This window comes from Centruroides vittatus, unplaced genomic scaffold, assembly GCF_030686945.1.
Source record: "Centruroides vittatus isolate TY-2023 unplaced genomic scaffold, ASM3068694v2 contig_1035, whole genome shotgun sequence".
In the NCBI taxonomy this organism is placed as follows: domain Eukaryota; kingdom Metazoa; phylum Arthropoda; class Arachnida; order Scorpiones; family Buthidae; genus Centruroides; species Centruroides vittatus.
In genome coordinates this window covers 2,479,193-2,497,050 of record NW_027120673.1, presented here as the reverse complement: position 1 = coordinate 2,497,050, position 17,858 = coordinate 2,479,193, and the positions used below count along the sequence as shown (strand labels likewise).

The 17,858-nt window shown below is 30.7% G+C and overlaps 1 protein-coding gene across 4 annotated transcripts in view; it reads right to left on the bottom strand.

Moving 5' to 3' along the window:
- Nucleotides 1-17,858, bottom strand: part of LOC136969395 (sushi, von Willebrand factor type A, EGF and pentraxin domain-containing protein 1-like) — a 131,427-nt gene that overhangs the window by 74,950 nt on the left and 38,619 nt on the right. The window contains exons 6-11 of one of the 4 annotated variants that reach the window (XM_067263534.1): nucleotides 16,884-17,025; nucleotides 14,715-14,866; nucleotides 11,963-12,148; nucleotides 6,389-6,580; nucleotides 2,867-3,049; nucleotides 2,612-2,794 (exon numbers count right to left, since the gene is read on the bottom strand). In XM_067263534.1, the coding sequence (XP_067119635.1) occupies nucleotides 2,612-2,794; nucleotides 2,867-3,049; nucleotides 6,389-6,580; nucleotides 11,963-12,148; nucleotides 14,715-14,866; nucleotides 16,884-17,025 (1,038 nt within the window). The remainder of the gene's footprint in view (nucleotides 1-2,611; nucleotides 2,795-2,866; nucleotides 3,050-6,388; nucleotides 6,581-11,962; nucleotides 12,149-14,714; nucleotides 14,867-16,883; nucleotides 17,026-17,858) is intronic. The other 3 variants (XM_067263542.1, XM_067263552.1, XM_067263557.1) reach the window with 3 other exon arrangements.

The following is a 17,858-nucleotide window of genomic DNA, read 5'->3' as shown; positions in this document are numbered from 1 at the left end:
ATGGGTGCATGTAAGAAGGAAGCTGCTGGCAGTGCAGAGGCAGACTGCCCTGGTGTGGCAAAGGGGTACAGGACCACTTCCACCAAAGTCCTTCTGATTATTGCAGGGCTCACTCCAATCAACCTGGTCATTAAAAGGAGGTATTGGCAATTCCATTTGCTCAGAAGTCAGCAAGGCAACACTACCTACAAGTCCTTCCAGCCTAGTAAGTTACCCGCCCCCATTTTCGACCTTTGGGAGAAGGTTTTCAAGCTAGGGGTTGATTGGGTCCCTCTGCATAATCCTGTTCACCCAGCAGACCTTCCTAATGTGAATTTCTATGTGGAAAGCGATAGGGCCCCTTGTGGCTTTAATATTTACACTGATGGTTCTAGGAATGAGACAGGGACTGGGTGCGCTGTTGTGGTATTGAATGAGGGAAGACGCTTCTTCTATCAAGAGAGGTTCTCTTTGGCTGCTCACTGCAGTGTCAACCAGGCAGAATCCCTGGCGATCCTCGAGGCTCTTCAACTCATTGACAAGAAGGGTCTCACCAACATCTCGAGGTGTTTCAATATTATTTCTGACAGTAGGGTGGCCCTCTTACAGCTTGAAAGCAGGAATAACTCCCTATCATCAGGGACTCCCTTAATGCCATCTCTAGTATTGGGCCCAATACTCTTATTGAATTTCACTGGGTTAGGTCATAGCGGAAACAAGGGCAATGATAGGGCACACCGTCTGGCAAAGAAGGCTGCCTCTGAGAAGGGTAACCCTTCTTACAGCCTCATCCCCCTATCCTGGGTGTATCATCGGATATCCAATACCCTTAACAGTATCTGGCAAGGCCACTGGGCTCTTGTGGCAAAGAAAGGCTCATGCACCAATTCCTACCGGAGATGACCTTGCCCCCACACTTTGTCCCCTGCTTTTCTGTTACCCAGCTCATCACTGGGCATGGTGGGTTTGGGTCTTACTTCGTTCGGTTCCTAAGGCAGAATGGAGGCACCTGCCTTGTGACAACTCCACCCTGGAGGAACCTATCCACATCATCTTTGCCCACGGTTTGATCAGATCTGCAAAGATCTGATCACTTCTACCATCAGGGAACAAATCGCCTGACCCTGTCTGTTCAAATCCCTACTCAACAACAGGAGTATCTTCACGGCATTCGTCAGATTCTCGATGAAAGCGATCAGTGAAGTGCGGCAAGATCAGCAAAAACAGACATTATCTAACATGCAAGATGCCAATACTTAGACAACTCTTGCATTGCCTACATCTACATAATGTTTTACTTTTATTTATTACTATGTACTGTAATCATATGCGGTTGGTTTATTTTCTACACATTCTTCTTTCTGCCCAATGTACAGCATTTATGGGCAGACAGGCAGCCATACTAATGGTAGTTTGTAGTTAAATCAGGACCTTGTATTATTGTAGTATTTGTGGACACGCAGTCCTAATTGTGTATTCAGTATTGTGCCACTGGTCTCCTGATCAGTGTATTCTGTATTTTATTTCGTCTATCAACGGCACAGGCATGCGTGTATAAGCTCTCTACTCTTCCTCCTTTCCTTTCCCTCTCTCTTCCCCCTTCTCACTTCCTCCTGTGGCTATACCCTTGGTAAACAGCCACTTATTCTTTCCTCCATATATATATATATTGTTTGGCCGGCATAGCAGTTGAAAGAAAATATATTGATATACTTATAGCTATGCTGGCCAAACAATATAGGAAACTGGTCCTTAAAATACATGAAGCAAGGGCTAAATTGGATTTTCTAAAGTTAATATTATTATTATATTTATATTTAATAATTACATATAATACATATTATAAATATTACTAGCAGGTAGGCTCGGCATTGCTCGGGCAAAAGTAATGATAGTGAAGATTAAAATTATTACTTTATAGTCACAAAAGAAAAAGAGTAATTTCATCAACAAACTAAGTATTTCTAAAGAAAAGGTCGAATTTGAAAATCAAATGTTCTAATATTGTTCGATTTTCACGATGTGTTCTGATTATATTGTTCAATTTTCATCGAATGTTCTAAAGAAGAAAGGTCAGAAAAACCGAACTATTGTGTTTAAATTTGAAAATCGAATATGTTCTAACATATTACTCTCTTTTTTTTTTTTCCTCCAGCACCCGTAAATCTTGCATGTCACTTTCTCTTGTTCTCCATTGTTACTTAACACTTTCATTGTTGACACTTCCATTGTTACTTAACAATTTGGTACTTAAATTTGGGTACTGTGTACCAAATTTCAACTTTCAACTCCTAACTGTTTTAGCGAAAATTAAGATTATTACATTATAGTTACATAACACTTCCACTGTTGACATCTTCATTGTTGACACTTCCATTGTTACCTAACACTTCCATTGTTGATGAAAGTGTTAAGACTTAATCCTGTCCCTCTCCCCCGTGGGGAGGAATTTCGAAAAATCCCTTCTTAGTGTGCGTTCTTGTGACATACCCTAACTGTGTACCAAATTTCAACTTTCAACTCCTAACCGTTTGGACTCTGCACTGATTATTATTATTATTATCAACTCGTCTCGATTATATATATAGATTATATAATTTATTTTATTTAATAATATTTAATTAAATTTTACTTTCACATGTTGGAATTGAAGCACTCCAGCTAGTGTGTTTACTTCCTTCACATGATACAGATGGCTTTCCAATCAATGCATATCCTTCATCACAAATAAAACTGCAGACACTTCCCCAATATTCTTTATTTGTGCATTGAACATTTACATTTCCTGGAGTCTGTATTGATGGACATTTTAATCCTGAAATTTAATATTATAAATAAATTATATTATATAATTTATTTTATTTAATATTATTTAATTAAATTTTACTTTCACATGTTGGAATTGAGGCACTCCAGCTAGCATGTTTACTTCCTTCACATGATACAGATGATTTTCCAATCAATGCATATCCTTCATCACAAATGAAACTGCAGACACTTCCCCAATATTCTTTATTTGTACACTGAATATTTACATTTTCTGGAGTCTGTATTGATGGACATCTTAATCCTGAAATTTAATATTTTACAATATTTCTTATATAAGTCTTCTATAAAGATTATTTATTACATAAATTTAAAAAAAAAAACATTAAATAACACAGGACAAATTGTAAGTTTAAACATTTTTTTAGTTACTTCAAGTATTAAAAAAGGAAACTTTCAGCATTTTCTAATACGACCAGCAAAGCAATATTTTATTTTGGATATGATGGACTTAATGTTAATTTTGCAAAATCTCTTTTATTGTATGTGTATATGATTAATATTGCTTTATTTTGAATCTTCCTTTATTTTGAGTTACTAAGTATAATATATATGTTACAGTCAAAACCCGTTTTTAGTTAGAACGCGTTTTAACTAGTCGAAACTAGTTTATACTGGATGTCTTTGTTAAAACCCGTTTTGTCTAGTTAAAACTAGTTTTAACACAAATTCATTTTTGACTAGCAGTAAATTCTAGTTTTAATTACACAAAACCCGTTTTGTCCAGTTAATTTACTGCTGTACATGTTTTGATTTTAGATAAAACTAATTTTAGCTACATAAATGTTTGGGGGAAATAAATAAAGTTATGTATAGTCATTCGGGAGAAGATGCCTAACATTTTGCTTATGAAGGAAATTATAACGATAATTTGTGTATTGGAGGCCTCTAACGAAACTATCATATTCTTGAGCATGTTTTTCAAATAAAACTTTGGAGTATATGAAAAATAATTGTATATTGTGTTTGCAATGACGACTTTTTTACTGTCTGGCATTTTAGGTACCTCATCCCAAGTATCCGGGTGAGATGCCAAATGCCATTAGAGTAAAATAACAAATATAATTGCATAAAATTAATTTTCGAATATCTTAACCAAATTTAATTTATTGCATATGTAGTACAAAGTACTTCATAGTAAGTATAACAGCACAGTATAAGTATTGTTAAGTTTCCACCCATTCTAACGTGCTCTCTAGCTAGCTGAAAGCTCTTTTCAGTCCGAAAACCTTTTTGAGAAGTCTTTATATAATTTCTACACATATCCTGCAATAAAACGACAAAACAAAAATTTATTAAAAATAGGCATATTGGAATTCAATTAACAAAAAATAAGCATGTTACCCCAAGAAAAATGTGGCCGCTTTCCCATTTGTCGGGGTAAGATGCCTAGCGGAGTTATGTGTTCTAGCGTGTCCAATCGGGATCGGCGGTAGCTCACAATGGAAACTTTAGACCCTTAACTACATCACACATTAATTGTTTTTTGCAATTTTTAATAAATTCTATTTTAACTTTTAGTTTTAAAATGATTCTAGAAACATTTCACAACAAAAACTTCATTCTTATCTTGCTTTTATTCTTCTCGGATGTAGAAAATGAGGTAACGGTAGCCAACTACAGCTTTCCGCACTCAATATTGGCCCAACGATTCATCACACAAACACATGACAATATCTGACGTCACCGTTTGAAAATATCAAAAAGTAGGCATCTTCCCCCACTTACCATCTTACCCCGAATCACTCTATATGTTACAGTCAAAACCCGTTTTTAGTTAGAACGCGTTTTAACTAGTCGAAACTAGTTTATACTGGATGTCTTTGTTAAAACCCATTTTGTCTAGTTAAAACTAGAATTTACTGCTAGTCAAAAATGAATTTGAGTTAAAATTAGTTTTAACTAGACAAAACAGGTTTTAACAAAGACATCCAGTATAAACTAGTTTCAACTAGTTAAAACGCGTTCTAACTAAAAACGGGTTTTGACTATAACATATATATATATATAAAAACCAACTTTTAATTATACTGGAAATTATAATTAATATGAAAATTAGCACCTTTAATCATCCAGAATACAAAATGTTTAACAAAATAAAAACGTTTTCGTTTTTAACGGTCATCCTCAGTTAAAACTCAAATTAACAAAAGACTAAAACACTAAAATGGAATATAAGCAATTAAATATGAAAAAATAATAAATGCGCATGCGCAACTACAAATAGATCACGCATGATGCCTAATATACATATATTATATAATAAATGAATAAAATGTAGTACAAAATACGTGGCCGCTTCCTTGTATGTTATTATTGTTTATCATTATAAAACGATTTCCATGCGGTTGATAAAGAATCCGTGTCCCTATGATTAATACATCCCGTCTTTTCTTGTGCTTTATATATTTCTAGCTTTTCTAGATGTTTGATTGTATGCCTATTGTTCGTTGGCCTGATGACGGAAGCATGTTCCCATAATACGTCAATATCCTGTTGCTTGGCGTATGATGCTAAAACGGTACTGTCCAGATTCTTATTAATCGAGTATCGGTGCTCTTTGATCCTTTGTTCTAAGTGCCATAAAGTAGCTCCCACATAAACAATATCCAAATCAAATCGTTGGTCCTTTATCAGTATGGAGTAAACCCCTGTTAAAGAGCTCCAATCCTCTCTCTTCTTGTCATTCCTTAACAATTTGTAAACTGTCGGATTATGTCGGTAAATGATACGTATATTATTGGCTTTAGTTTAGCATTTTGTTTAGCATTTCGTTTAGCATTTTGTTCAAGAAGGGATAATAATTGATTACCATCTTTTGTTTACCGTTATCTGTGGGAGAGTGATTACTTCGATTCCGGAATGTTGTAATAAGTTTTTCTATTATATTTCTCTGGTAACCTTGTTGTGTTGCTGTCTCGAGTATGTAATCCAATTCTTTGTAGGTATCACATATGTTTGTGCAATGAGTGTAGGCACGCTTGATTCAAGATCAGAACGCCGCATACTTAATATGCCTGGGATCTACCGATTGATTCTCCGAAATCGTTAAGCGTTAAGCAAAGCCAACTTAAAAATAAGTTTATGGACAGGTAGAACATCTATATATACAAAATTTACAAAGTTGTTCACTAGGTCACACATACAGTCTCTTACGAACTATACAGGTTCATCTGTACAATGAATTTTATATAGTACAGTCCTTTCAGCAACCCAGACACCTGAGTCTCACACAGAAACTAATTCTCAGGAAATGTCCACTACCAACAATTGATTTAAACCAAACAAATGTTTCAATCACTCAGTTAACAATTTGGCCAATGCAAGTCAATTCCTTCGCTTCTAGCCTGATATTACAAGTCTGTCTAGATATTGCTTCCACTACACAACACACTTCCTCAGAACACCCGAACACACACAAAGAAAAAAAAAACCCATGCAGCCAATCCACAATATCTTAAATACCCTTCCCTCCCTCTAAAGTGCTACCAACTCTTTATACAACCTGAACAACTAAAAAATAATAAACTTATTTATAGCCCAAAACCCAACCATTATCGTTGAAATAGCACAATATACTTACTTTCACAAGTTGGTAATAATGAAGTCCAGGTGGCAAATGTCTTATCCCCTCTACATGTTGTTGATGTTTCTCCAACTAAAATATATCCTTCATCACAGCTAAAGGTACAAATACTTCCCTGATGTATATAATTTGTACAATCAACATATCCATTTTTTGGAGTCTGTATTGGTGGACAGCTTACTGCTGAAACTTAATGAAATATACATTATTCTAACATAGAAAAATATAACAAAATATAAATATAGATTATTTTAAATATATTTAAGTTATATGCTCATAAAAAAGATGTTTTAAGATTATTTAGGATGATTAAATTTTTAAAAAACTGTAGAAATCAACAATAACACTAAACTAAATCTTCCTTTATTGGAACATACAAAAAACAGTTTTAAATAGTCTCAAACACTTTCAAGCTTCCTAAGCTCATCTACAAGAGTTCCTTTCAAATGTTGATTGCTACACCATCTAAATGAACTCTTCAAATGCCTTTTGATCATCGGCAATCGGCATCTGATCATTAAATTTGTCAACATCAGCATTACTCCTCTAACTCATTCCTTCCATTTTAATGACTTACTTTTTTACTTTTTCAAAGTTTCTTCTCTTTTATTTGCCACTTCCATGATGCCAAACTGTTCAATCCCTACTGTTAACTGCTTTCTCTTCCATATTTTTCTTCAAAATCCCTATCTTTTCTGTAGATGTTATATTCTCAACTTCTCTTATTTTCATCCAACATCTTCACTCTCTCTCAGACAATCCCCAGAGCCTCCTCCATTAATGTGAAGTCTCAGACAGAGTCCAAATCCCTCATTAAAATTCGATTTATTTAAGAAAATATTTTGTTACAAAATATGCATAAAATAGATCTGTCACAAAGGTATGAAAGAAACAATACAGTCAACTCCATGAGGTAACAGGTTGAAAAAAACTAACAGGTTGGAATGTTTAAAATGTCAATCAGGAAAATCAAGCTTTGACTCTGAAGCTCATAGACTCAAAATTTGGAAATAAACAATGAAATGTAGCATTCCTTTAAAAGAAAAACTACCACATTGTAATTAATAAAGATATAGAAAACTTCTTAGGTATCAGAAAAAAAAAACATTATCGCATGAGATGCAACAGAAAGTTTCAAAGTTTGATCAACACTTGCAAACAAAGATGAATGAATATGTAAAATTGATTAATGGAGAGCAATCTTTCCTGCACCTGATCTAATTTCACCTGGAAACAAGAAAGGGACCAATTGGGAGGTGGAGAAAGAAAATTGGGGCCAATCAAATTAAAAATTTCAGAGATAAATCCTTTAAAAACCCCAAAATTCAAGGGCAAAGTGTGGGTGCTTCTCCCTCGCTCAACCTGTTTGTTCTCTATGAGAGTTTCCCTCTTGTCTTGGATTCATCTTCATCACTTCATCTTTACTCTACTAAACCACAGTCAATCTGCCTCAGGATGTCTGATCATCATCAAAACCCCAACACATTGTCATTGGATAACTAGTAAAACCACAGACTGAACTTAAAAGTTTTGTTTCCGTCCTAGAGAAGTTCTTGACCAGAATTATGTAAGCATTATCTTCCAATTAAACAGCTTGCTATGTAAAAGTAACCTGTCATGGTGTCAACAACCACACCCACATTACACTCACATCGCTCATTCATCTTGTCAAGAAGGATTAACCTCCGCCTCCTTTCCTGTCGGAAATCTTACATTAGTGTCAAGTTCATCATGTCTCTTGCACAGCCTTCTTTGTGTTCTTTTAATCTCATGTTTAAAATATGCCTTAGAACACTTTATAGCATTTTTCCACCAATAACATCCTCTAAAGCAGTGGTTCCCAACCGGTGTTCCGCGGAACACTGGTGTTCCGTAAGCATCTCCCAAGTGTTCCGCAGATTTAGTCGCAAATCGGAAAGTGTACAATCGTATTCGAGCCGCTGAATATCAAAAAATTAAAATCATAAAATTTTCACAAACTTAAATATATATGTACGACTCGTACTTATGGAGTGTACGACTGTTTCGAATAAGATAAAGGCAATGATAAAAACTGAATTAAATATGTAAAAAACATCAGGCACAAGTTTCCCATTAAAGTTATTTAGGTATATTTTTTCCCGTCTTAGAATTGGCGTTAATAATACGAGTAGAGATTTTGAATTATATCTGCTTAATTCTAATAAAATAACTGATGACAAGCTTATGTATTTCATATTAACTTAAGTAAGTGTTCCGCTAAAGAAAATTGCTCACAAAGGTGTTCCGCATCCTAGAAAAGGTTGGAAACCACTGCTCTAAAGTAATGTTTTCCAAACTGCATCTGTGAGTCACATAAGGGGTCACTACAACCAAAAAAGAAGAGAAATTTATAGTACGACACTACCATTATAATACCATTACACACCTTTTTATATCATGTCCTTGCAAGGATATAAAAAGGGGGTATGTGTGTGTATAGTATAGTAATGGTAGTGTCATACTGTAAGACAAATGCACAAATATAGATAAATTACAAATCTACACTTTTTATACTGACTATAAAAAGTGTAAATTTGTAATAAAATATTTCACTTGGTAATTTTTATGAATTTCAAAGAATTCATATAATTTAATATTTTATTTGCATTATATTTTATAATTTTGAAATTTAATTGTATTTATCAATTTATTTTAATAAGATTTATCTTTTATTTATATCAGTATATGTATGTTGTATTTATTGCTTTATTAAAATGGGTAGTAATTACCAAAATTTAAATTTACTCACTAAAAATATAGTTCAAATTTCCTACCAACACAATATTTCAAGCCCATCAATTATATTAAATAAAATCTTTTCTATTTTCATTTTTTACTGTTTATTTTGGATTTTTTTGCCAATGCTGTATATTAAATATTAATATAATAATATTTGATACAAACTTTATTGTTTTAACACAGTGAGTTTTAGCCAGAAAAGTTAAAAACACTGCTCTAAAGATGGGCTTTAGTGCCTTTAGATTGTTCATAAAAGAAATGTAACAGTATTTCCTTTTCTTTATAATTTTTTTTTCAAAGGTTGATGTAAAAGTTTCATCCTACTCCTCTACATAATACATAACTATTGTTTTTTTCTTGTTATTTATCTCAGTCTCTTCTTTGAGGAAAGAGATAGGGGTTGTCTGGAAGTCAAAACATTGGAATAAAGAGGTGAGGAAATAACATCTACAGAAAGGAAATATATTTTGAAAAAACACAAAGAAAAAATAGCTAATGATAGGGATGCAAACAGTTTGGCAGTTATACTCATGTTAGTGGCTAATGATAGAAAAAAACTTTTAATAGCACAGACAGGGATCCATGGAACAAAGTAGAGCTAAAAGAGATATACAAGATTTTTATAATAAATGATAGCAAAGTTTTCCATTATATTGTGCCATAGCCCAGATTTTAAAGTGAAAACTCTCCAAACATAAAAAGGACATGGAAAGAGGAAGATTCACAACAAAGCTGGTCTCTCAAAGCTACCTGTGTAACAACTGCAAAATCCTAAAGGACAATGTAATTATCCCAAAACTCTGAGTAGTCCAGTAAAACTCTTTCAACTCAAAACCATAAATATAAAATCCAATCAACCCATGTTTAATCTTCATCATATGTTAACAGAATGTCTTCAAACCTTAAAATAATGTTATACACTCCCTACTATTCAAATCTTTATACTATAACTGAAGCAAACCACTTATATTTGGCAAAAGTATTCTTCAGAAGTATATTTGTAATTCTCTCAAAAAGAAATAAAATTTGTTAAATGTTCCTGTAATCTTTGGTTAGTTCATGTTCATCACAATATGCAGGTTCCAACTTTGTTTACATCAAACATATAATTTATCATAATATAAAAATGAACATTCATATCTTCAGTTGAAAATATTAAAAATTAGAATTCAATTTTGTAAGCTGTAAATTTCATAAAGTATTGAAATTTAATTTGTATCAAATAATTTTATATTAACAGAGTCAAAAAGTGACAGTTCTTTTTTCTAAACAAATAAAACATTGAACATTTGCCTATTTACAATCATATATATATATATAACTGAATTTTGTTATTTATAAATATTATACAACTGAAAGTTCAATAACATACTAATCACTATTTTTTATAGGTTTAGAAAAAAGTTGAACTGTATCAATTTTTCATTCTATTAATATAAAATTATTTGACAAAAAATCAAATTTCAGTAGTTTCTAAAACATAAAAATATGAAAAATCTGAATTTAACAAAACAACAAATGGCAAAAATCCAATACTATTGAAATAGATTTTTTCATAAGTGCAGTTTAAAAGTCAATCAATCTCTTTGAATAAAGAATTTATAGATATTTTAATCAACTGTTAAATATTTAATTGTTTTTAAAACAATTTAAGTTATTGAAAATAAATAAATTATTAAAAGTTAAATATTAATTAATTTTATATAGTAATTTTTGAATTTATAATTAAAAAAAATTACCATTTCAAATCAAAAATGATACTTTATTTAACTAAACTATCAGTAATGCAATAAAAATTTATATTATATAAAAAATCAAATTACTAATTTAAAAATTTAGTTATAAATAAGCATGTATTATGCAATTCTATGAAGCATATGACTAAGTATTCATCATAACATAGTGAAGAAAATATTTTTCAGGAACTTTATGTCACTCAAAAATGCTTGGTTTAAAAAAGGTGGGTTTATCATATTATTCAATTCATTCCGAAGAATCTGGTTTCATTAAATTACAAATTTTTCAAAACGTAGCTTGAAGATCAAATGAAAAAGAAATCATGTATTTATTTTTGGTAAAATACAAAGCCACAAATTCATATTACATAGGGGAGCTCTTCATCAATATTTTTCTTTCAATAATTTCTTTTAATCAATATAACTGCATATAAATAGAAGATATTGCTAAAGAAAATTTAAGCCAGAAAAGAAATGGACAAATTACAGAAACTATACAGAATATTAACAAGAAGATAAAGCAAAGCAAAATAAACTAGTGAGGTAGCAAAAAGTATTATCCAGTCTCATAAATGTTGAGATTTCTAAGAGTGAATAATTAGAATAACAGAATTACATAATGAAATAAATTACATAATTATACTGTCCCAAGGAAAAATGCTCCATCCTCAAATAATTTAAAATCAAGGGCACAACTGTACACGTGATTTTCAATTTTTAACTGTTCATTCCATTCAAAACCATTAATATGAAAGATCAATCATACAGTGATTTTTCTTTCATGTTAATCAAAAATGTTAATTTTTGATAAGTCTACTGAACTTACAGTTTTTCACAAGTATAGTAAAATCACTAAAAATTATTTCCAAAAAACTTTCTCTGAAATGCCTTTTTAAAAATTAATAATTTTGTTAACATTACAATAATTTATTGCTGAATCATTAAAATGAGTAAATTCAATAATGAACAAATTATATTTGAATAGCTTGTGTATGAATTCTTATTCAAAACACAATTATTTTTTCAATAATTTACAATATTTACAATAATTATTTAAATTATTTAAAATATTTACTTTCACAGTTTGGAATAGATGAATTCCATAAAACAAGTTTTTTGTTTCCATCACATGATACTGCTGGTTCTCCTACCAATGCATATCCATCTTCACAAACAAAATTACAGATGCTTCCCCAATATCCTTTATTTGTGCAATGAATCATTCCGTTCTTTGGGTTCTGTATTTTGGGACATTTCAATGCTAAAATTAAATATTTTCATTTTAAATTAATAATACTGAACGTGTATGCTTAAAAATATAAAAATATTATATTAAAACTACCATGTAATTAGAATATCACAAACTCTTTATAGATTGGAGTTCCTTTACATAACACACCTGTATTTTAGAACCCTTGTTTAACTCCAATAAGTCCTTTTTGTAGAAAATGGACTAACATTTTCAAACCTTCTCCATTTTCGGACCTTCTTCAGGTCCAGATTTTTTCATAAAAGTACAAATCCAAAACAAACTTAAATATGAGTTCCAACTGCATACCTATTCTTTTGGTGGAATGTATTTATAAGAAATTTTGTTACGTGAAGACTAGAAAAAATGACTGCCAAGCATATAAAATACATTTTTCCTCCCTAAAGTTGGAACTCATATTTAAGTTCATTTTGGATTCGTATTTTTTATAAGAAAATCTGGACTTAAAGAAGAACTAAAGAGGGAAAAGGATTGAAAATGTCAGTCTGTTTTCTAAAAAAAAAGGACTTATTGGAGTTAAACAAGGGTTCTAAAATACAGTATGTTAGCATATAATTAGCTACATGATCTACTTAAAATTTTAAAAGTAGTATTCATTTATATAACATTCTTAAAAATTAAAAATTGCGAAAATACTAATTAAATGCCATTATGTGACTAGCATCTGGTTTTAGCATCAAGAAACGTGCACTAATAGAAATCAAATCTTTTTATCAGTGATGTGAGTTTAATGAACAAGTATTTTTGATCCTCATAGGATCATCTCCAAGTTACACAAAGAATTATTTACTTATTTATTAACATATTCATAGTAATGCCAAAAGGCAAGTGATAACATCTCTCCAAGAAAACAAAATGAGAGAACCTGATAAAATTAAAAAGTAAAAAAAAAAATAAAATATATACAGTAAATAAAATGCACAGACTAAAAATATACAAGGTAAGTCAAAAGTCTTTTACACCCTTTCCATTCCAAATGTACTGAAAATATAATTTTTCAAAATCAACAAAAAGTTCTATATGATTCTCCATACATTACTACTTATGCAACTATGTTAACAAAATTAATGTATCTTCAGTACTTTTAGAATGAAAAATGAGCAAAAAACTTTTGACTTAATCTGTACATATTTAAAAATACTAGCAGATAAGCCTGGCATTACTTGGCAAAAATAAGTACAAATATTAAGATTAGATGCATAGTGTAAGGACCCAGACGAGGTCCAAAATCGCAAAAATGCAGAATTCTGTTGTGAAAAAAATAACGATAAATTATATAAGAGAGAGAGGAAAAAAAAAATTCCTAATCAAAACAACGTAAACGAAAGTAATTTAAACAACGAGTCTCGGGATGACGTCAACTCGTGTTAAACGACCTGTTAATGTTCTAGTCCAAAGGTAGAACTCTGACACACGCGCTCATAAAGAGGTACAAGTTTGACACAAGTACTCAAGGGAAAAAAATTCAACTTAGGAAAACAATTTCAGAAAAGGGGAAAAATTGAAGAGATAGGAAAATATCACATAATCGTTAGAATTCCAAAATGACATCAATTGCAAACAATGGATTAAATTATGGGTGCAGGTGTTGTGGTTCTATCAACAATCTTGGAGCATAGTCGACAAAGGGTGTCAAATAGACACCTCGAATCGGACCTTTCCCCTGACCCAACATGGTCTCATTTGCGCTTGAAAACAAAGGGGAGACCAATCGGGAAACGAGGAAAGGAATGAGGGACCAATCCGCAAGGTGGATAGTACACGAGAAAAACTGGGACTTCCAGGTCAAAAGGAGGTTGACAGTGGAATTACGGACTGCCTCTTATGGATTAAACCGACAGTGTGTGTAGTGTCGTCACCAGGAACATCTAAGTGTCTCACCGCTCGTCGCCATCGTCCAACGGCCTTTTTCGTCCACCTGGGACTGGATAGATCAACCAGTCGAACTCTCACATTTCAGAAGATCGCTGAGATTTGGAACAGTCTAACCGATGTAAGCATGAATTCGTCCAAATAAATGGTTTTCCACATGTAAACACTTGTTATCATTTGCCTCCTTCGCAACCACCCACATACACAGGTTTCCTTAGGCTCATCCTAACACAGGATTAATTGTAACCCCTTGAAAGTCAACAAATCTTACAATAGTCAAACAACAATCACCTTAAATACTTGGGCTATAAATCCACTATTTTTAATAATTAATAATAAGTAATTTGCTACTAGAGGTAAACGTTAGGCACCATCTCATATCTAAATAATTAATTATAATTTAAACAATTTATTAAACAATTTAGAAGAAATAATACCTCTAGTAGCAAATTACTTAAAATTAATTATTAAAAATAGCAGATCTATAGCCCAAGTATTTAAGGTCTGCTTTCCCTCAAACATTTCATGTTAGTTAGTGATATATATGTATGGGTAGATTTCAATGCAAGAATGTATAATAATGTAACACTATACTGTTTTCCTATGTTTCATTATGATATTATGTATTTAATATATCTTTTTCAGAAATTTAATAGAAAATACGAAAAGGAATAAAAGAAATTACCTTTAACGTTTATCCTAAATTGGCATGTTTTTACTTTGGATCCAGCCTTAAGAATATGAAACTGGATCATATAAGCACCTTCTTTAACTGAACTTCCAGGTTTAGGACCTATGCCCAGCAACACATCCATTTTACCAGATGTTTTTGTAAGGCTGAAGAATTCATGTATACATATATCAATGATAAATAATACCAGCATAATAACAACAGTAACTAAAATATAAATTTAAAAACATTCTATTCAACTGTGTAATTAACTGAATTCTCTAATATATATATTATATTTTTTTATAAAGTAAAATGTCTTAGTAAATTAAAATTTTCATGTTCATTTACAATGTAAATTTAATTTAGTCTATCTATCTTCAGAAGTACTATAAAAAATTAACAATAAAAAAATAAGACAGTAAATTGAATAGGAAATTTTTATTTATTAATAAAATTTCAAAATATTTCTAAAGAAAAATAATTTCTTATTAAGCCATATTATGTTAATATTATTAATAAGAATTCATATCTTTTTAGATTATATTTATATATTGATCAATATATTTTATCCTTTAACTGTCAGCTATTGAATCATTTTCTGTTACTGGCTGTCATCTCAATCCTGTTCCTATAAATGAAGCAAGAATCTTTTATGTATTTTCCTAAAAACAAAAATAAAACATCTGAAAGTGTGATATCAGACTTATTTTGCATCTTAAAATCATCTGCTTTCAGTTTATATCTTGTCCAGCAAAATATTTTACATATTAAATTTATTATTATAAAATATTATAAAAATGCAGCTTTACTGGAATAATATCAGAATTAAATATATGGCTTCCAAAGTGCTTTCAAGTATCAAATCATCTTCAGGGATGTCATATTCTTCAAAAAGTGAAGTAAATTTACATTGAATTGATGATCACTTTCAAAATATTTACCATTAATTTTTTGTGAATGCATTATACATTATTCAGATAGACCTAACAACTTAAACAGAACAGTCTTTCAGCAATAATATTATGAATAATTAAGATGAATAGTTTTTAAATATAAAAATAAGTATATAATTTTTGGAAAATTGAAGTTTTATTAAATAGGAGCAATTATTCATTGTGACATCATCATACTGCCAGGATGCAATTTTTCATCACAATGCATTTAAGTTTAGCAATGTCTTGCCTTTGTACATCACACTTTTTCTGTTAACAATGAAGTCATGCCAGTCACATATCTAACTCTGTTCAAGAGAAAATTTTTTAATCAAAATAACATGACTGCCTACCCAAAGCAGAAGTTCTTATATAGTTAATTGGGGCTTCCTGGCCTAAGCTTTCCATATCTGGTCTCGACTTTCATCTATCTAACACTGTTCTCAAAATTAAGGAAGGGCAGACAACAGAGGGAATTTATAGGTCTGCAATTTTTTTTAATTTCAGCCTAATTAATTAAGTTTTAACTCAATTTATAAAATTTGCTGGTTGGTAATTTTTATATCATTAAAATTGAAGAACATCTTAAAAGTAGTTTAATTATTCTATAACAAATTCATTAAAAATTCTACAAAGTATCCAAAAGTTTATTCTATTATTTGTTAAACTCAGAAAAGATTGCTTATTATCAGTTATTGAAATTGAAGATGGCTTGAAAGAGCCAAAAGCTTTTTTCTATGAATTGAAGAATTGATTCCCTTAAGAGGCAATTGTTAAAAATTTTATTTGATAATATTGGAACTAACCAAGCTTAGTAGATTATAAGATTATTATTCTTCATTATATCTAATTTAATTGTTCAATAATCTTTTTTTTTTTAAATCATATGACTTTTTCCATCTACTTTCAAGAAATCCCAATTTAAAATATTATGTCCCATATGAGAATAAACATTTGGAGCTTAAAGTAGTCAGAAAATTTATATTAAATTCTAATATTACTACAATACAGTAGCATTTTACAGTATTCCATATTTAGCTGGAATGTAGAAATTTTATTAAATTTTTTGTTAGGTTTTAGTTATTTTATTATGAGTAAAACATAATAAACTAAAAAGCATTTTTATGTCAAGTTTACAGTTGCTTAAATCATGACTGTACAAAATATTTTATAAATGTTTTATTAGAGAAAATATATTTCAAAATAAATAAATATTTAAAATAAATCAAAAATAATAATCACCATTTACCGAGAACATGCCTTAACTGGAGGTACAGTTACAGTAGCACAACTTTTTCCTTTCTCAATTATTAGTGTTTGATCACTCGGACATCTAATACAATTAGGTGGGTACTCTATTTTTGGAGAGTTTGGAAAAAATCTTGGCACTGCTATAAAGTTTATATTAATTAATTAGTATAATTATTTTAAATCAACCTTGAATTAACATAAAATCATTTTTTTATAGATTAAGGAAATTTAAATATACAAATGATACAAAGCAATAAAAATTACTACCTATTTTGAAGTTAACAATAAAACAAGATATTTAATTTAATACTGCTTTTAAACTTTATTCCAAGTACAACGATTTTCAAGGTAACTTTTTCTACAGCAATGTAGGATTATCGGAATGTTACCCACTGATGTTTTTACAAAAACAGTTTTCCAGTCTCTTGAAAGATGTTTAAAATATCATCATATTTTTTAGTTCCTCTAAATCTTGTCAGACAATCATTTCTTCTAGTAGTCTATCTAGTGTGTCTAAAGTCTGTTTTCTACATATGTGTGACTCAATATCCAGTGCCTCAAATCTGATTATATATATCCAGTACCTCAAATCTGATATCATTGCTTGATATCTGATCTGCCCTGACTTGATATGAGTATCAGGTCAGGGCAGATCAGATATCAAGCAATTCAGCAAAATGCCATCTTGCTGTCCTCAGCTCAATGATGCCTCCTTTCTCAAACTCTGTTAACCATATGTAATGTCTTTGACTACATCAAACAATTTTCAGCTATTACAAACTGAAGTTATAAGTTAGGAACTACCTGTATGTAAAAAGTCTTTTTTATATTATAAGATATTCTTTATTGGAAAAACTTTTGTTTTATCAAATAAATTTATTATTTCAGATAAACTAAATCTTGGAAACAATTTGAGATTTACATTTGGGACTATGAATTATAAAATTCTTATGCAGTTTTTTAAATTAACATA